This window comes from Drosophila kikkawai, chromosome 2R (genome assembly GCF_030179895.1).
Source record: "Drosophila kikkawai strain 14028-0561.14 chromosome 2R, DkikHiC1v2, whole genome shotgun sequence".
Classification (NCBI taxonomy): Eukaryota; Metazoa; Arthropoda; class Insecta; order Diptera; family Drosophilidae; genus Drosophila; species Drosophila kikkawai.
The window spans coordinates 11,931,425-11,950,347 of NC_091729.1; the positions used below are offsets into that span (position 1 = coordinate 11,931,425).

Below are 18,923 nucleotides of genomic sequence, written 5' to 3' on the forward strand. Positions count from 1 at the left end.
AGTGTTGCCAGATGAAAATTTGGCTCTCCCCCTAAAAAATCGCCAAAAAAGCCGAATTCCAATTGGAAAAGGCTACGAAAAAGAGCTAATTTTTAAACAACAATTTTGTGTGTGTTTGTTTTTATTATAAGTATAAAATATGTACGCCTTAAAACACTGAAAAAATAATATTGTTATATGTTGTTTGGCATTTAGAAGTATGTAGCTTTTTGTTTTAGTCAATTTTTGTTAGCTTATAGCTTTTTTGTCTCAGAATTTAGCTTTTTCGAGGCTCATCTCTGGCAAAACTAAAAGAGACCGTGCTTGGTTTATAAAGAAATATAGAAAGTGTGACCGGAATCTGGGCATAATCATCGATTACGATTAAGAAGATTGAGAACTTGGCTAAAGTTAAAGATAATTTAGGGACAAACTTTTTGAGATTATTTAGGGAAAAGACCAAATTTGCATCTGGCAGCACTGATCTTTGTTATTGTAACTTGCTGGTCATTTTCCACGGCTGTGCGACTAATTAAATTTAAACACCAGAGTCAACATAAATCAGTGTTAAAACAGCGCGCCAGTTAATCCACCTCTCTGCGGCAATGTAATTTCATGGCGGTGTTTAGTACATAACATACACGGGCCCGTAATACATAGTTATGTATGTATATAGGCAGCCGCGAAATCGTGTGTGTGTGCGTGTACAGCTGTAGAGTTTTTAATGAATAAACTAGGCACTAGTGTAGATTTACGTGCATTGCCTGCAAAAAGTAACGAAAGGGGCATATAGAAGAAGAGTCGTGGGCGTTTGGGGCATCGCAATCGCAGCATAAAATCGATTTCGAGTGCATGTGTGCGCGCGTGGTGTGTGTGCCGAGTGTTTGCATGTGTTTGTTGCAAATGTAAGAAGTAGAAGAAGAAGAAACTCACGCGCTTATCCTCTCTCTCTCTCTTCTACCCCATTGCTCCACTAGCAGCTGAAAGTAATAATTGAGAAAATTTTAAAGAAATCTGCCAGTTTGCACAAGTGAAAAGCCCAAAATCGTGTTAAAACCGACGAGGAGAGCTCCAAATATTTTTCCAGGTACGTAGAATAATTACGAGTACAACAATAAAGTGCGCGCCCTTGTCTGCTTGGTGTGAGTGAGTGGGTGAATATACGTATTCGTGCATAACCTCAATTGGCCCCAAATTGATTACGCTGAGCGGTTCCAGTGGCATTAATCACATCGAGAGTATGCATTCGTTGCGGTTGGTCCGTTTCGCGACACTCTAACTCGTCTGAATAATATTTACCCTATTTCCCGGGGTCCTTGGAGGTTAGAAAGTGGCTTTTATCAATGACAACCGACCGCGCTAATTACAGTTACAGTCTTAATTATTGTGTGCCATTGTGTACATTAGTGGACAGCTTTCTTATCGCATTTTCTGATATATTTACGTACATAATGCATATGTACATAAATTAAAGTTCCGCCATCTGTTGGCCCATGTGTGTGTGGCCTTTTTTGTCTCTGCTTCAAATTGATAAAAGACAACAGGGAAGAAACACGGAGAATATAAAAAATATAAGAAAGGAAAAGGTATTCAGAACAGCAACAACAATGACGCAAGGCACTCACACAGCAACGCAATCAAAACACGCAGCTGTATGTGTGAGAGTCGTTGTGTTTGCCGCGCTCACCTTTTGTTATTGTTGCGTTCCTTTGCCTCGGGTCCTGCCAACTCGCTTGAAACTGATACATAAAATTCATATTTAATAAAATAACTCAATCAAAGTCAATTTCTAACGATTTTAATTTTGTAAATAAGAGTACCCAAAAACAAGTTGGCAGCGCTACCTGATCCGTGTTTGAGTGTTTGTGTACAAGGTGAGCGAGACAGCGATTCAGCCTTCAATTTGCTACATTTTTTGTTGTTGTAATATTCTGTTGATTCTAATTAAATAATTCGTTGAAATCGGGCTCACTGCTTCTGTGGGGTCCAATTGAGGCACACACACACACGGATACACAAGCAAGTCTTTTGTGCTTTTCTCGTTTTCCCCCAAAAATTTTCTTTATGAAGCGCATCAAGTTTGTTGGCTGGCCTTTTTTTCGAGTCTGGTTTGAGCTTGTGGAGTGGATTGCGTGCTTTTCTGGTCGTTTGAAAACTTGAAAAACAAGTTACTTCTCCCGAACTCGAAGCTCAAAATCTTAAAACTCTCCCCAAACACACACACACGGACAGTAAAGCACATTTCACAGTATTTGTTTTGGCAGTATCCGCTCTCCACTTCTCTCGATCTTTCTCCCGAGAAACACCACAACACTTGCCGCGTCGCCAAACCGATTGTTCGCCGCAATCTGGAATTTGCAATTGTCTTTTGCCTCGCAGAGGCCAAAACGAACAAGTCTTGAACTTGATATTAGCCACAATCCCAAGCACAAACGCTCAGTCTGAGTTAACTGGCGCATGACTTGTGGTGAAGTTTCGAGTTATTACCCTTGTATTAATGGGAATGTAGAACATTTTATTTGTATTCATAGTAAAATTGTATCAAAATAACTTACAATCAGTCTTTGTTGTTAAACCTTTCCATGAGTTCCACATTTATAACTTAATCTGACCAAAATGTCAGATATAAGTTGTAAATCATTGTAATTTTCATAAATGAATTGAAATTTTGAATATCTAATTTTTTGTGACGGGTCAAGTGTCTAAAATCACAACATTTGTTGTAAACCTCCTGATAAACGTTGGAAATGGAGCCAAATTTGATGGCTTATGTTAGCATAGATTCTCTTATACCTCCAAAATTTTGTTGCTTCTCCAAGTACAAATTTTAAGTCATATTCTTTTAGAATACAAAAAATCTTTCCATTCAAATTTTAGGTATTGTTCATTTGAATTTTTTGAATTTCGTACTTATCACGTGTCTCTATGTGCAATAACTAATAAATCAGGTGACAAAGGTGGGAAACAAATATATATCTGATAATTCGCTGACCACGTACGAAACGCCAAACTAATTGGCAATTACATAAATTTTTTTTGCCGGAACACAACACATCCCAATCGCAAAATCCTCAATTTTCCTCGATCAGCGTTAATAATATTTAGCTTCGTTCAGCTGTATGTGTTGTAGTGTTTGTTACTTCTAAGAATTGAATCCATTCCTCAGCGCAATTTAATACATTCCAAGCCAAGGCAGGGCAGCGCCATCTGAAATTAGCACAGGGATAATTAGAACATGCGAGAAACCACCTGGCATTGTCGAAACACCAGTAAAAAAAAAAGGAAAACATCAATAATACCCAAATGGAAAGGCAAACAAACCTTCCTGCGGCGTCTGGAAGTCCGAGCTGCCTGCAGTCCAGGGACTCGGTGCACTGTGTCGGTGGACATGCGCTGCACCGCGTCGCGTTGCATGTGAACTTTGAACTTTCGAGGCTGGAAGCAGCCAGCAGCTCCTCGTTTGGCTGGGCACTTGTGATTTGCATTTCCTAACGCCACCGCCGCTGCAGGTGCCTTGCGGAGAGAGAGCCAGCGCTCTCCCTGCTCTCTAACGCTTAGTCGAACCTTTCTCTCTTTCTGTTTCCGCCCCCGCTGCATTTCATTGCGCAATGAGCGAGGCGAATCAATAACTGCAAGGTTTCCATGCCATCAATTCCCCTTCCACACTCCAAACCGATTTTTAGCAGCTAAACTTTTCGCGTATACAGATTTTTTTCGCCTGCGAAGGAAGGAGGCGGTTGCCGAATTCGGATTCAGATGCGAACATGTGTTTTTTACGGACGACAACGACAACGGCGAGTGGGTATGGTTCCGCAGCTCTTCCGCCATTGTCATGGTGAGATGCACTTTGCTTGGCCTTTTTTCGGGTTTTCTTTCCTGGCACCGCCGCCGACGACTCTGCCTCCGCCGCTCTCCACACGCACGCGTCGCTGTGTGTGTGCGTGAGCGAGGTGGATGTAGGAGTGCATGAGTGTGCTGCGTCTGTGTGCTCGCTGCGGCAAACTGTAACCGTGGCAGAGTTGTAGCCCGCTAGTGGTCCGTTTGGTTTCTGATTTTCGGTTTTGTCGATTTCATTATGTACTGCAATAGTGCCGGACAGCGCTGCCGACGTCGCTTCCTCCTGTATATACAAGTGCGTCTGTTTGAGTGCCGTTCGCTCTCTCATGGCGTATACAGGGGGACGGCACTCTACTTGGGGGATCGCGTTGTGTGGCGCTATGCTGTGCGAGTGCGGAGCACCCTGTTTTCTTGCCGACTTGTTTTCGCAGCTCTAGTGCCGGCTCTTTCGCACGCCCACTGCCTTGTTGGTGCTTTTTGCACTTACGTAAGCTTCCCGTCGCGCCGCTCTGAACACATTCTTTTCTTATCCAAATTCTAGGCGCCATTTTTAGTTGAATAGCATGCGGGAGACGTCTCTTTCCAGGAAAATTAACAGCCGCAGGAAGATTGTGTGTGCTGGCTGTTTTATGTACTATTTTTATTGCCTCGCAGCAGCAGCAACAACGCAACTGCAGCGTTTTCAATGTGCGAGTCCGGAGGCCTTTGGTTGTTGCGCCGCTGAGTTGCCACCCTGTTTTAGCTGCGAGCTGTGAGGCAGCAACCGAGGCGACAGAAAATGAATTCCAAAGCAACACTGTGCGCGCGCACTCCTCTCTCGTCTCTCTCGCACGCTCTTCGGCACCAACACACACAGACCTCGGAGAGCAAACTTTATGCAATATATAAAGCAAGGTCTCTCTCACGCGCTCTCCGCTCTCTATCGCTCTGCTGGCCAGTGTTGCCAGTATTCTATGGGTTAAATTAACGATGTGAAAAAAGCTAGAAATAGCTACGCAAAAATTTAAGTCTGCTAACATTTATGGGGATTTGAGTACATGAAACTATCCCACAGAACTACTTTGTGAATGCCCGAGGTATCCAATAGATAAAATAGCTTGAATTTCATATACCAGCATATCACAACATGATCCAGGAAGTGCAGTTTCGAAGCAGCTAGATCTAGCAATAAAATAGCTCACAGGGCAGCACTGTGCTGACTCCGACATACTGGCCGTCGTCAGCTCGCCGTTTAATCGAAAATGTTTGCGGCGGCGTTAAGATGTACGAAAACGTTTTCTCGCCAAAATTGTGTGAATAGCAGTGTAAATCTACCGAGAAAAATTGTATCAAGTCGCGCAAAGTCGTCTGAAGATAAATAGTGTACAGTGGTGATCCGGAAGTAGTAGAAAACTAAGCCAAAACCTGGAAAAACTAATTAACTTTCGAGCCAAGTCAGAGCCAGAGAAAAAAAGGTGAAAATTTCGGTTGGAAGTGAGTGGGAAAAATAGTTGCAAGTGCTAATACTGCGTAAAACGTGAAAGTTTCCAATAACACAAGCCCAGCCGAAACGAAACGAACGGCAGTTTGTAGTAAATATACCTACGGTACATACATACACATTTCGAATATACATACAGCCCAAATATCAACCGACGAAGCTCTACTGCTTATTGCTGATGTAAGTGCCTTGGGCGGGGGCGGTGGGGGCGTGGTGTTAGATGATGCAGGGAAACATCCTTCAAGTGCACTTGGTGCTGCAGGGGAAATCAAACTAAGTTCGTGCTACTGAAACTTGTGAAAAATACAACATTTTTAGGTTAGGTCAATTTCAATTGGTTTATGTACATACACACACAGTCGCACAGAACCAGCGAATACATATAGAAGGCGCACAGACAAAAAGTCGTCGCCGTCGTCGACGTGGTTGTTGTTTGTGTTGCTTCTGCGGCTGCTCTCGCTCGCACTTACACACACTCGGACGAGGGTGGAGAGGAGAGCCACTCACACACACAGTCGAACGTTTTGAACCATTGCTTTTGGCTTGCTTATGAACTGACTGTATTTTTTCAACGTAGTGTCGTTTTATTTTCGTTCGTTGATTCGTTCTTTGCTCAGTTCGTGCGCTTATCTCGACTTTTGCTTTGATGCGCCATTCGCATGTACTGGCGAGAGTTGAGTCGAGTGCCAGAGTGTGTGTGTGTGCATTTAAATGGCTCCCAGCACTGAATAATATTGCCCAGAGCTCCACACGGCACAATGAGAGCATCATTTCTTGCTCTTGCTCAGTTTCTTCGTCTTCATCTCCTTGCTCTTGCTATCCGTTTGTTGTTCCTGCTTCGCCTTTTCATTCCGTTTTTATTTTACACAAAACGTTCTTCCACAGCCTGAATCTGAATAGTATATATATTATATATATACAAATACGTGTGTGCCTTAGCTATTTTGTACATCTTTCTCTATACACATCCATATGTTTTATTTGCAAAATTTATTAATAGCGCAGCGCCAGACTGCGACTGTGTGTGATCCGTGTTTCTTGTGTGAGTGTAAGAAAGTAATACAAAAACTACACAAATATTAATTCGCGCATTCAGGGAACACCGACTGATGATTCGTTGCAGTCGCCGCCGCTGATTAAAAAATATGCATTTGTACATACTCAGGAGTGCGAAAAAATAAGAAAATAGTGCCTTAACCATTTTTGCATATTTTTCCGCTGTCTACCTTTTGTGCTGCGTATTCTCTGTGTATTGTGCTTGCTGTGTATACACATAACAAAACAGATAAGATAACATTATACGTGTGCACGTAATAGAGCGGGCTGAAAAAAAAAAATGGAGGGAAAATTTGCCCACATGTCTCCCCAAAGCACACACACACGCACACAACGCCCCAATTTTGTGTGTTGTTGGAGCCTCTCTCACAAACACGCTCGGACTGTGTTTGGTATGCACTGGCAACTGTGATGATGGCGGGTCCAAAAAGTACAACAACAAGAAAGGCAGTTGAGAGCGGGAATGGAGAGTAGTAGCAGCATAAGCAACTTCTTTTACCTTATTTTTCTCCATAAGGACATTTGGTGGTGGTGGGAGAGATGGAGAGAAAGGAACCGCGAGAGAGCGAAGCTTCGTGATAGAGCTTTTGTGCGGCTGTACTGGTTGTGTGGTCCAATATTTGTTTACAAATGCTTAAGGGGGGCAGCTGTGGGCCGAGTTCGCTTATTTCATCAACTTGGAGAAGCATTGATCCTCGAGGCGGTTTCCATTCAACTTGTATTTACATACTCTCCTGCCCTGCGCACTCTTGTGCTCTCTCCAAAGTTCTCTTTCACTCTCTCGAATGCCCGCCAAATACGAGTTTACGTGAGAGTGTGTGTGTGTGCGTGTATGTGTCGAGTTGTTGTTGGCCCCAAACGGGTGAAATACCTTAAAAAAATCAGCTATATCAACTGCGCCTCAACAACAAATGCGGCACTCTCTCTCGAGCGCTCTCTTCTCTGTGGCTGCACCACCACCACCACCTTTACCACTTTGTAGAAGCAGCAGCGGCACCACCACCTTTGCATTGTTGCGTTTGCTGCTGCGGCTGCCTCTTCTTCTTGTAAGTTGTAGATACAGAATATGTACCAGGCATACTCCCCCCGCTCAACCCCCTTGGCGGTATCGGTGTACATATATAAATATGTTGGTTCTGCCTGCTAAATGTGTGTATGTGTACTGTGAATTCTATGCAAGCCGATGTCGTGCATGGGGCATTTGGCACCTTCTTCCACATCCATCGCATACACACGCACCAATCCTCATTTGAAGGTGTATACAAAAGCTCACTTAGGTAGTATTTACTGTACCGATGAAAAGCAATAACAAAAGTGCGCGCCCTATTCCGGTTGCACGTACACACGAAACTCTACTTAACTTCCACTCTCCTTGGATATTCTTCAACTTACTCTCTCCACCACCACCGATTCTCTAACTTCCACTTCGATCTCCTTCCATTGTGTCGTGCTGTTATTACTCCACCATTCCATTCCTCCTATTCATCACCTTTCTCTCCACCGCGCTTCCAATACAAAGACATCCCATTTCCACTCGGTAGTTTTTTTTTTTGATACGGCAGAAGAATTCCATTGGGGCCTGTGTTTGCTTTACCTTTCCGTTGGAATGTGTGCAATCGTTTTATTTTAGATAGATATAACTAGATATATAGACACGGTATTGATCAATCATGTGTGTGAGGTATTTGCAAACCAGTATTTCTGTTTTAGGGGAAAAATGTAAAAGTTATTTTAAACACATTAAAATCTACTGAAATTGTTACCAACTCACGTCTTATACAACATTTTTTCTCCACTTGCAGTGAAAGCCACCAAAGTAAAATCCGGAGACAAAGAGGAGCCACACGTGCCAGAGGAAATCTATAAGCGAAGCTGCAGGAGATAGTCGGGAGGGTGTGAATCCATCCCATCTCTCTACATTTAAAAATCAAGTGTATTTGCCGCTGGCGGGGCGACCAAATGCATAGACAACATATGTCGCAGCCACGAGCAGTCCAAGACCAAGAGTTGCGACCCCGACCGTTCGTTGCATACTACATACGCTCATAGAGCATCCCACCGTCCTTGCACTTGGCCAGCAGGGAGCCACCACACACACAGAGGGTTCAGCCAGGTTCAGGCAAGAACAGGAGCAGCACTAGAAGCTCCGAGCACTAAGCAAGACGATAAGATGATGAAACGCACCCGTGTCGACGAGGTGCAGTTCGGCACACGACCCGGTCCCCCGGTTCCCGGAGGAGTAGGAGTCGGTGTTGGAGTTGGTGTCGGTGTGGGAGTCGTCGGCGTGACCGGTGGAGGACCACCGACCGGCAGCGGTGGCAATACAACCAATGTCGGTGTTAATACAGCGGGTGTGACCATAGGAACGGTGTTGCCCGGAGCCCACAGCGCAACTATCAGTGGCATTGGTTCCATTCACCATCGCATCCTCACTCCACAACATGGGGGAGCCCAGACTATTGCTTATTTGCCGTCCACCACACCGACGGCCACCAACCTAAAGACCACAAGTGCGATTGTGGACAGCAGCAGCAATACTGGAGCTGGAGGCGGACCTGTGGTAGCCGGTGCCCAGGTGACTGTGGGAGGAGTTGGTGGAGCCGGAGGCGTTGTCGTTTCCACGGGCAGCACAGGCACCCAAACATTGCAGTATACCACCTGTAAGTATTGCTATTTTCACCCTCTGATGAAATGCATCTTACTCATGTGTGCCTCTTCTTTCTTCCACAGCGTATAGCGTGGCCTCCATTCAGGCGGGTGGAACTCTCAAGGCCAGCACAGCGGATGGCGCCAACACAGTACAGATCCATGTAACTGGAGCCGGAGCAGGAGCCACAAATCCTGCCAACGCACAGACCGTCTCCAGCAGCTCACAAACGGGCCCAATCCGTCAGCGCACAATCAGCGGCACACAGACGGTGGCCAGTGCCGTTGGCAATCTGGCCACGATGGCCCAACAGCAGCAGACCGTTCAGCAAGCGTCGCTGGTTACCGTACCAACGCCACCATCGTCTGTGTCGGCCAACAGCGTTGCCGGGGGTGCAAGTACACCACCGCAAGGACAATCGGGCAGCGCCACTCCACGTTTGAAGGTGGAAGATGCTCTCAGTTATCTGGACCAGGTGAAGTATCAGTATGCGGACCAGCCGCAGATCTACAACAACTTCCTCGACATCATGAAGGAGTTCAAGTCGCACTGCATCGACACGCCTGGCGTTATAGAGCGTGTCTCTACGCTTTTTAAGGGGCATACGGAGCTGATCTATGGCTTCAACATGTTCCTTCCGCCGGGCTACAAAATTGAAATACATTCGGATGCCCTTGGCTGTTCAGTGCCCGTGGTTTCGATGCCCTCACCACCGGGAGCACCCTCGAGCACGGGAACGGTGCACATGCTCACCGGAAGCAGTCCGATGGCAGGTGCCTCCGGACATGTCGCCATAAAGACAGCGTCTAATGCAGCAACTCTTACACCGACCACGGGAGCTGGCGCTGTGGCCGCAGCAGCCGTGGCGCAGATCCAGTCTGGAGCTGTGAATCTGATGACCCATGGTGGAGCGTCGCTCACCCAGACCACAATACATGCCCTGCAGCAGCATGCAACGCCACCGCAGTCGCAGTCCCCAAGCGGCGGTCATGTTCACGTGAGTGTCACCAACTCGCCGGCACCAGCTGCTGTTGTGCCCCCCATCTCTGTATCGGCGCACAATATGCCGCAAAATTACTCAAGGGATCGTGAAAGGGCGACCATCACGCCTACGGGTCAGGTGGCAGTTTCGGCGGCACCGGCCACCGCAAATTCAGCCGCTGCCGCCGCTAGTATTGTGGTGGGCGGACCACCGACGCCAAATTCCCTGAGCGAACTTAGTCCTCACGGCGGCGGGGGCGGCGGAGGTGGAGCCGGAGCGGCCCAGCACAATCTGCATCACATCCAGCAGGCGCACCAATCGATTCTCCTGGGCGAAACGGGACAGCAGAATCAGCCGGTGGAGTTCAATCACGCCATAACCTATGTAAATAAGATCAAGGTAAGGTTCATCTCACATTTATGCAGCCATTTTTGTACTAATTTGTTACTTTTATCTCTCGGATCGCAGAACCGTTTCCAGAACCAACCGGCCAAGTACAAGAAATTCCTGGAGATCCTGCATGCCTATCAAAAGGAGCAGAAGGTTATGAAGGAGGGCAGTCTGAACCAGGGCAAAATGCTCACCGAGCAGGAAGTGTACACGCAAGTGGCCAAGCTCTTTGGCCAGGATGAGGATTTGCTAAGGGAATTCGGCCAGTTTTTGCCAGATGCCACCAATCATCAGTCCGGACAGTACATGTCCAAGTCGGCGGCATCAGCAGTGCACAATGATCATGGAAAGCAGCGGCCGACTGCCACATTGAGCGGCGGAGCACACATTACAATGTCATCCGCATCGCCAGCGCCCAGTGGTTCCCCTCTCCATTTGGGTGGCGGCGCTACAAATCTACCGCAGATCGACAATAGTGCTCATGCAGCGGCCATTGGCAATCTGTCGGCGGTCAACACCAGCGTCAGCATCAAGACGTACAACAACAATCAGCAGCAGCAACAGAATCATGTAATTGGCTCGGGCCTGAATGCAACGTCCAGGAACGATATGCTCTACGAGAAGGACTATCATCACACGGGTCTGCAGCAGCAGCAGGCACACCAGCGAGGCGCCGGCGTGGGAGGTCACCATCATCATCTGGTTGGCGGAACTCCGGCGGGCGCAAACCTAGGACGACCGGGTGCGGGAGCCAGTGTCATGGTTGCCTACGAGAAGGATCATCATCGCAACAATCATCATGTCCAGAAGTATGTGGGCCATGCTCCCAATCAGAATCTGTCGCATGGCGGCCACAATGCCAAGAAGTCGCCCAGTTATGGCATCACCTCGGTAATTGGTTCCATGCCGCCGCACCTGTCGGACAATTCCCTTGATCGCAGTTCGCCGGGCATAAGCTACGCCACGCCGCCGTTGCCCGTTGGCCAACAGCAACATAATTCCGCCTCGGCAACGAGAAGGCAAGGCGGCGACGACGGCCTGGCCGGACACTACGCCAGCGGAGCACCGCCTGCCAAGCGACCGAAGCCTTATTGCCGGGACGTCAGCTTCTCGGAGGCATCCAGCAAGTGCACCATCTCCGATGCCGCTTTCTTTGACAAGGTGCGGAAGGCACTGAGGAGTCCCGAGGTCTACGACAATTTCTTGCGATGCCTGACGCTGTTCAACCAAGAAATCGTATCCAAAACGGAACTGCTGGGCCTTGTCTCGCCATTCCTCATGAAGTTCCCGGACCTTTTGCGATGGTTCACCGACTTTTTGGGACCGCCTGTTGGTGGTCAGGCGGGTTTAATTGACGGCATGCCCCTGGCCGCCACTCAAAGATCCCAGGGCGGTGGCGGTAGCAGCAATAGCAGCTCGCATGATCGAGGCCACCAGAGTGCCGCTGAGTACGTCCAGGATGTGGATTTATCATCGTGTAAGCGACTGGGCGCCTCCTATTGCGCCCTGCCGCAGTCTACGGTGCCGAAGAAGTGCAGCGGTCGGACGGCGCTCTGTCGGGAGGTGCTCAACGACAAGTGGGTCTCCTTCCCTACGTGGGCCAGCGAGGATTCCACGTTTGTGACGTCGCGGAAGACGCAGTTTGAGGAAACGATATATAGGTGAGAATCACTACCACAACTACCTCTTCTCCACACATTCTATTGGTTCTTTAGTTTCCTTTCTGTTACTGTTTTCTGTTTTTTGTTTTTGGGACCTCAAAGCTGCGGTTTAAATTAATTTCCATTATATTAAATATTTTTAAACACCGTCTTTATGTTTTTTATGTTTAAACCGCAACTTTGATTGTCCTCTTTGTTTGTTGTTTGTGTTGGACCTTCTTCCTTCTCCTTTTTCTTTGGCTTTCGTTTATTTGGAATTAACCAATTGCGCACACTCTAAACAAAAGGAATATTCACAGAACGGAGGACGAGCGCTTCGAGTTGGATCTGGTCATTGAGGTGAACAGCGCCACCATTCGCGTGCTGGAGAATGTGCAAAAGAGGATGTCCCGCATGTCCACCGAAGAGCTGGCCAAGTTTCATCTGGACGACCATCTGGGTGGCACATCTCAAACGATACACCAGCGGGCGATTCATCGCATCTATGGCGACAAGTCGGGCGAGATAATCCAGGGCATGAAGAAGAACCCCTCCGTGGCAGTGCCCATTGTGTTGAAGCGGCTAAAAGTCAAGGAGGAGGAGTGGCGGGAAGCGCAAAAGGTAAGTGAATCCTTGTTAATTTCCAAAAATACATTTAATTTCATTAATTTACTTGCATTTACAGACCTTTAACCGGCAATGGCGGGAACAGAACGAGAAGTATTACCTCAAATCTCTCGATCACCAAGCCATCAACTTCAAGCCCAACGACATGAAGGCCCTGCGCTCCAAGAGTCTGTTCAACGAGATCGAAACGCTGTACGATGAACGGCACGATCAGGAGGACGATGCCATGGAGCCGGCGGGACCGCATCTGGTGCTGTCCTACAAAGACAAGACAATACTGGACGATGCCGCTAATCTGTTGATTCATCATGTCAAGCGACAGACGGGAATCCAGAAGCAGGAGAAACAGAAGATCAAGCAGATCATCCGACAATTTGTGCCTGATCTCTTCTTTGCGCCGCGGCAGCCGCTGAGCGACGATGAGCGGGATGACGGTAAGTTTGAGATAATTGAAACACTTTCACACACTTTTGGTAGTTAACACTTGGCTAACAAAAAATTATTGAAATAAAAAACAAACTCACCTAACACACATTATTATTATTATTATTTCAAACTAGAAACTGTATTTAATGTAATTATAGCTCGCTCGATTTGTATTTTTATTAACATAGTGAATGTTTTTCGTTTCTTTTTTCTTCTTTTTATACTGCAACCAAAAATTATTGTAACGTAACACACACGACAAATATGTAATTGAATAACCCAAACACTGGACTGCAATGCACCACCAACCACTCACCTCTGACCCACATCGACAATCCAATTGTGCATTCGCTGTTTTCTATATAGCCTTTCCATTTTTGGTAGATGACAATACGAAAATGGAGGTGGACACACCCACTACCAGCTCGCCCCTTAGTCGCACAGAGTCGTCGTCGACGGCGACACGGAATGCCAAGGGCGAAGGCAACTCTCCGGCGCGCAGCAATGCTAGCAGCACTAGTGGCACGCCGGCGGGGATTAAGAAAGAGACTGACGACACCAAGGCATCATCAAGTGGGACGGCGACGACCGGAACATCAAGTTCGGCGACGTCCGTGGACGATGCGACCCCATCGACGTCCACAGCGGCGGCAGCAGCAGCAGCAGCGGCGGCGTCGTCGTCTTCAGCGTCCTCCGCTTCCGAGGCAAAGGCCAAGGAAGAACCCCTTTCCGCCCATAGAGAAGATGGAGCTGGTAGCAGCACCAGTGGAGGAGCTCAAGAGCCAGCAGCAGCAGCGACTAGCGGCGATGTGGAAATTAAGCTGGAGAATCCGACAGACTTTGTTCATCCCAAGCTGTTGCCCCCGCATGCACAAGGCCAGCACGATGTGAGTGTTAAGTATATTTCCTTCATAAGAATCGTTAATATCTTTAATCTCCATGAAACCAGGATGAATCATACTCGCTCTTCTTTGCCAACAACAACTGGTATCTGTTCCTGCGGCTACATGCGATCCTCTGCGAACGCCTGCACGTGATGTACGAGCGGGCACGCCTGCTAGCCATCGAGGAGGAGCGTTGCCGGGTGAACCGAAGGGAGAGTACAGCCACAGCGCTAAGGCTGAAGCCTAAGCCGGACATCCAAGTGGAGGACTACTATCCCACCTTCCTCGACATGCTGAAGAACGTACTGGATGGCAATATGGACTCTAATACATTCGAGGATACCATGCGGGAAATGTTCGGCATCTATGCGTACATCTCTTTCACGCTGGACAAGGTAAGTGTTGAAGATTAAACTATCAATGACATGAGAATGACCCATGGCTTTCCTCCCCCCCAGGTTGTATCGAATGCCGTTCGCCAGCTGCAATACTGTGTGACAGAGCGGGCCGCCCTGGATTGTGTGGAGCTGTATGGATCTGAGCAACGCCGTGGCAGCACCGGTGGACTCTGCCGCGATGCGCACAAGACCTTCGATCGGGAGATGTCGTATCAGCGCAAGGCGGAAAGCATTCTCAACGATGAGAACTGCTTCAAGGTGTACATTGTAAGTTGAACTCTGAACCGAAACTTTTAATTATTCTAAGATGAGATGAAATTAAACAAAAAACACACCTTTATTTGCAGTACAAAATCGATTGTCGCGTAACCATCGAGCTGCTCGACTCTGAGCCCGAGGAAGTGGAAAAACCGACTGCTTTAAAGGCCCAAAAGTTTAGCAAATATGTGGAACGATTGGCAAACCCTGCTCTAGGCAGCGGAGGAGGAAATAGTGGCGGCGGCGGCGGGAACAGTGCTGGCTCGAGTACGGCGCTAGGCAACGACAATATTGCGGAATCCTCTGATATCAAAACGGAGGAGGAGGAGGAAGATAATGCCGAGGTGAGTGAGCAGCGATGATGAAGCTCCGGAACCGGAATTGGAACCGGAACACAGCTTTGTGTGTGGTGTGTGCTTGAAGAGAGTGGTTAATCATGTTGTTTTTGTGTATTTCGTTGTTCATTTCGATTGTTTATGTTTGTCTTTGGTTTCCTGAGTTGTCCACTGTACACAACAAGCCCTGCTCCTACTCGCCCCGGCTCTATCTGTATATAATTATCCTAGTATATACATGTATATATCAGTTGTTTATCTATCAACTTTTGCCACCGCTGTCGCACTTTGTTTTACCATTATTTCCTCCTTTACTCTCCTCATTTTGCCAGCTGTTTCCCCTCACTAATTTCTCTGTTCATGTATATCTTTCGTTTTGGTATCATTTATATATCAACATGCCAACGCCAACTTTTATTAATCAGCCGCCCGCCCGTCCGCCCGCCACATTTCGTATGCATTAAAAAAAAAAAAAAATACTCTCTTGCATACGAACCAACTAACTTTACATGAAAAGAAAACAAAAGAAAATATCTCACTAATTAAATGCTTTTTTGCATTCTTTTTCTCTCATTTTTTATTCCAATTTATTTTTTCGTACCAGGTCAATTCCAAGGCTTGAAATAACATAGTTTTGATAATTTCATTGAATAATAAGCAGAAGAAAAAGTCATATTGCAAAATGAAATAGTAATAACAACAAGAAATCAATTTGTTTTTGTCTGATTACCTTAAAATAATCAAGAAAATATGAACAAACCGAAACACCTACTTCACCTCACCGCCAACCGCCACAACCACCCACGAAACACCCCACTCACTCTCTCACACACACACATTGAATGTAAACAATAACAATAGCTCAAAATGAGGAAACATAAACCCAAAAAATGCGCTCACCTCAATTAAGTGTAGTAGTAAATACAATCCACAATCCACAATAAGAACAAACATTTATTGTAAAATAGTTGTTAACAATTTAAATAACGTAGGCACGCGGCACGCGCTTGTTGCATATATTCCCCTCTGATTTTGTTATTGCCTTGTGTTGTGTCTATATTAAAGAGTTGGAGAGAATCGCAGGAGCAGCAGGATCAGAGTAGTGGGTAAATGGTGTGTGTTTCTGGGCAGTGTGTGGCTAGTGGCGAGCGTTGAGTATGTAAATATTGATGAATTGACGTGTTTTTAAATGTACATAACGTAATGCTAACAGTGGTAATCATGGTCTAAGCAAAGCCAAATGAATAATAAGATGTGTAACGCGCATATATATAAATCGATATCTTAAATTTGCGATATATGAGCGATAAAAAGACTTTCACTTTGGTATATCGTACGAATAAACTATGGAAAAGAGACGTTTCTTCGACAATATTATTTTTTGTCGCAAAAGAATGTCTTATCGCTCTCTTTTGCTGTGGCGTTACGCATCTTATTCTTTATATGCCTTTGGTCTATGTATGTATTATTGTGTAAACAAGATTAGTAGCTAATTTTGTAAAGGAAGCAGCAGCCAAGCCAAATGTCTTTTTTAAATTCGGTTATAATTTTTATATATAGGCAATAAGAACAGACACACACACTCGAGATAATTGTAAATTAACCTAGCTAACACACACACACAAACACAATTACAAATGTTGTGGACATTACTGGAGATTGAAATTGAGAAATATATATCTGGAGCCAGCAGCAGCAGCCCATTAAAAAGTCATAAATGCATATTGGAAGTTACTGAAAGAGATTGGGGGGGATGGTGGGCGTTTTGGGGGAGGGGGATTCTCTCGGGGTTAGAGCAGACCTAAGCTTAAGCAAGGTAAGTGAGTCATCGCATTGTAGAACTCTCTTTCTCTCTTAAGTTCCCTTAGACCTTAGTCCGTAAGCTTTTCGTTTTCGTTTGTTTTGTGCATATGTGTTTAGGTGTTTCGATCGTAATTCCCCTTTGCCCGTCCATGTTTGGTCTGGTACTGGTACCTCCTCCTCTTCCCCCATCTCCCCCATCATCCTTGGTTTACTCTGTACCTTGTCATGTTTCGTTGTTCCATATATATGTCGTCTTTCTATCTGTTTTGTAATGCTACACTTCCACCCACACACAAAGACAGCGCAGTAACCCGCTTTTAACGTAATCTCGTAAACTCTCTGTGAGCATGTCTGAGTATTGCCGCCGTTTCAATTGCTTTGGCAATTGTCGCAATTATGCACAATAAAAGACTCACTCTTGCATTATTCTCATTGCAGCTGGGGCACAGGGGATGCGGAATCGGTGGAGGAGTTCGCAAGGCGCGCTTTTTGCTGCGCAACAAGCGCCGGTCGCAGCTGCACGAGGAGCAAGTGCGTCAGTTGTTTGAGCAGAAGCGGAATCGCACAGAGCTGGCAACAACGACTACAGTCCAGGCAAATGACTCGGGCGAAACTATTTCCAGCAGCAGCGGGAGCGGCAACTCGGCAGCCGGCAGCAATAATAACAATAACAACAACAATAATATTAACAACAACAGCTGGAGCGGCGGCAAGCGGTTGCCCGAGAGACTCGGCGCCCCACAGGTGGGCCTGGCCGAGCAGTATGCCTTTAATGATCGCGACGAGATCAGCACAAACCCCAGCAACGGGCGTTGCTTTGTGACCAGCAAGAATCTCAAGCTACTCAAGTACGATGCAGTGCGTCGTGCCAAGAAGGTGAGCTTTTCTTTAAAAACGAAAAAAAAAAAATTTCTAATTATTATTTATCTTCTCACAGAGTCACTACCGCGTCACCCAGGCCAAGTACTCGCACTTCCAGACCTTTGTCAACAAGTGGCTGCAGCAGCACGTTAGCGAGCAGCTGCAACAGAACTGCATTGACTGGCTGCTGGGCAAGACTCCGGATCAGATCAACGCCAGCGGCTGGGGAGCGGCCAGCAAGACAAAGACAGTGCCGCAGAAGGATACCACAAAGACGCCGTATCGCATCTACAATCGGTACAAGGTGGTGCATAGCAGCTCGGCCAGCGGACTGATGAGTGGCGGAACAGCAGCAACAGCGACCAACAACACCACAACGCCGGGTGCGACGACGCCGGTGGCCAATGCTGCACTGGCATCCTCAGCGGTGTCCTCAAGCTCGAGCTCGGGGCATACCATTGTAAACAGCAGCAGCAGCGGCAGCATTTTGAGCGCAGACTCAACGACCACCCCGACCAATGCAACGCCCCAGCAGCAGCAGCAGCAACATTGCAATAGTGCGGCAGCTGCAGCATCGGCAACCACAAATAATGCAGAGGCACTGCAACAGGTGCGACCCATGGAGAGCTAACCAGTAGCGACCGCCTGGTCAGATGCATTCACATGACGATAGAGAGACGGTGAATACGCCTGAATTCGATGGAAAGTTTGTGTTTTTAATTGTGATACCAGTTCCTGGACGCGGTCATCGAGATTGCAGCTAAACCGACCGAACACACAACATCGACTTGGCATGGGGCACGGGAGATATTTGATCGAAAGAAAGCAAACTCCCTTTTCATATTGTACAAAAAGTCATTTAATCTTAGACGGTTTGCTTCTAAATAAGAATTTGTATAATCTTAATTTTAGGCTTAAAGTGCACGTACACGGCAGCGCGTCTTTTGTTTTTTCGAAGCGCTTTTAGATTTTAGAGTGTAAGAACACAAAACACATACCTTATATCATGCAATCGCAAGTCCCAATAAGAGTCAGAACCATATATATTTTGAACGAGTGACAGTTGTGCTAATATTTACCATACAGAACTTGTCTGTTAGCCAAGTAAGATTTTATAAACATCAAGCCCTTTACTTTTACATGTAACAACGTATTTTTATACAACAGAAACAAAACAAACCCACACAAACCTTGTACAATTCCTTGTGAATACCTATTAATTACTATTTACGTGCTTAAGTTCACCTATCGTTAAGTTGTAAAAACGTAATGAGCGCAGATTAAAACGGAAAGTTTATCAAAAGTGAATAGCAAAACTGT

At 46.5% G+C, this 18,923-nt stretch overlaps 1 protein-coding gene and 1 long non-coding RNA gene across 10 annotated transcripts; one reads left to right on the top strand and one right to left on the bottom strand.

Annotated features, from left to right (window-relative positions):
* Window positions 1-487: 487 nt before the first annotated feature.
* Window positions 488-18,911, top strand: Sin3A (SIN3 transcription regulator family member A). 8 transcript variants are annotated; one of them, XM_070283599.1, is made up of 13 exons: window positions 488-643; window positions 960-1,066; window positions 8,155-9,012; window positions 9,083-10,380; window positions 10,450-12,032; window positions 12,320-12,632; window positions 12,697-13,072; window positions 13,431-13,951; window positions 14,014-14,343; window positions 14,407-14,613; window positions 14,694-14,948; window positions 17,181-17,618; window positions 17,680-18,911. In XM_070283599.1, exons 3-13 carry the CDS (start codon window positions 8,523-8,525, stop codon window positions 18,232-18,234), a joined length of 6,366 nt encoding a protein of 2,121 aa, XP_070139700.1. In that variant the 5' UTR covers window positions 488-643; window positions 960-1,066; window positions 8,155-8,522; the 3' UTR covers window positions 18,235-18,911. The 8 variants fall into 8 exon arrangements, with proteins under 8 accessions (XP_070139700.1, XP_017027025.1, XP_017027024.1 ...); XM_017171536.2 differs by having other exon boundaries at window positions 488-1,066; XM_017171535.3 differs by lacking the exons at window positions 488-643; window positions 960-1,066 and adding an exon at window positions 5,049-5,476.
* LOC108077999 (uncharacterized) lies at window positions 1,832-4,884 on the bottom strand. 2 transcript variants are annotated; one of them, XR_011444411.1, is made up of 3 exons: window positions 3,301-4,581; window positions 2,535-3,186; window positions 1,832-2,467 (listed from the first exon to the last, which is right to left on the bottom strand). It is a non-coding gene; the product is annotated as an uncharacterized lncRNA (long non-coding RNA). The 2 variants fall into 2 exon arrangements; XR_001770822.3 differs by lacking the exon at window positions 1,832-2,467 and having other exon boundaries at window positions 2,478-3,186; window positions 3,301-4,884.
* Window positions 18,912-18,923: the final 12 nt, after the last annotated feature.

Excerpts from the sequence above, each read along its gene's own strand:
- Sin3A (XM_017171536.2), top strand. The coding sequence starts at position 8,523 with ATGATGAAACGCACCCGTGTCGACGAGGTGCAGTTCGGCACACGACCC. Across the intron at positions 13,073-13,430 it reads CGACGATGAGCGGGATGACG|CCTTTCCATTTTTGGTAGAT; the intron begins GTAAGTTTGAGA and ends TTTTCTATATAG. Across the intron at positions 17,619-17,679 it reads CAGTGCGTCGTGCCAAGAAG|AGTCACTACCGCGTCACCCA; the intron begins GTGAGCTTTTCT and ends ATCTTCTCACAG.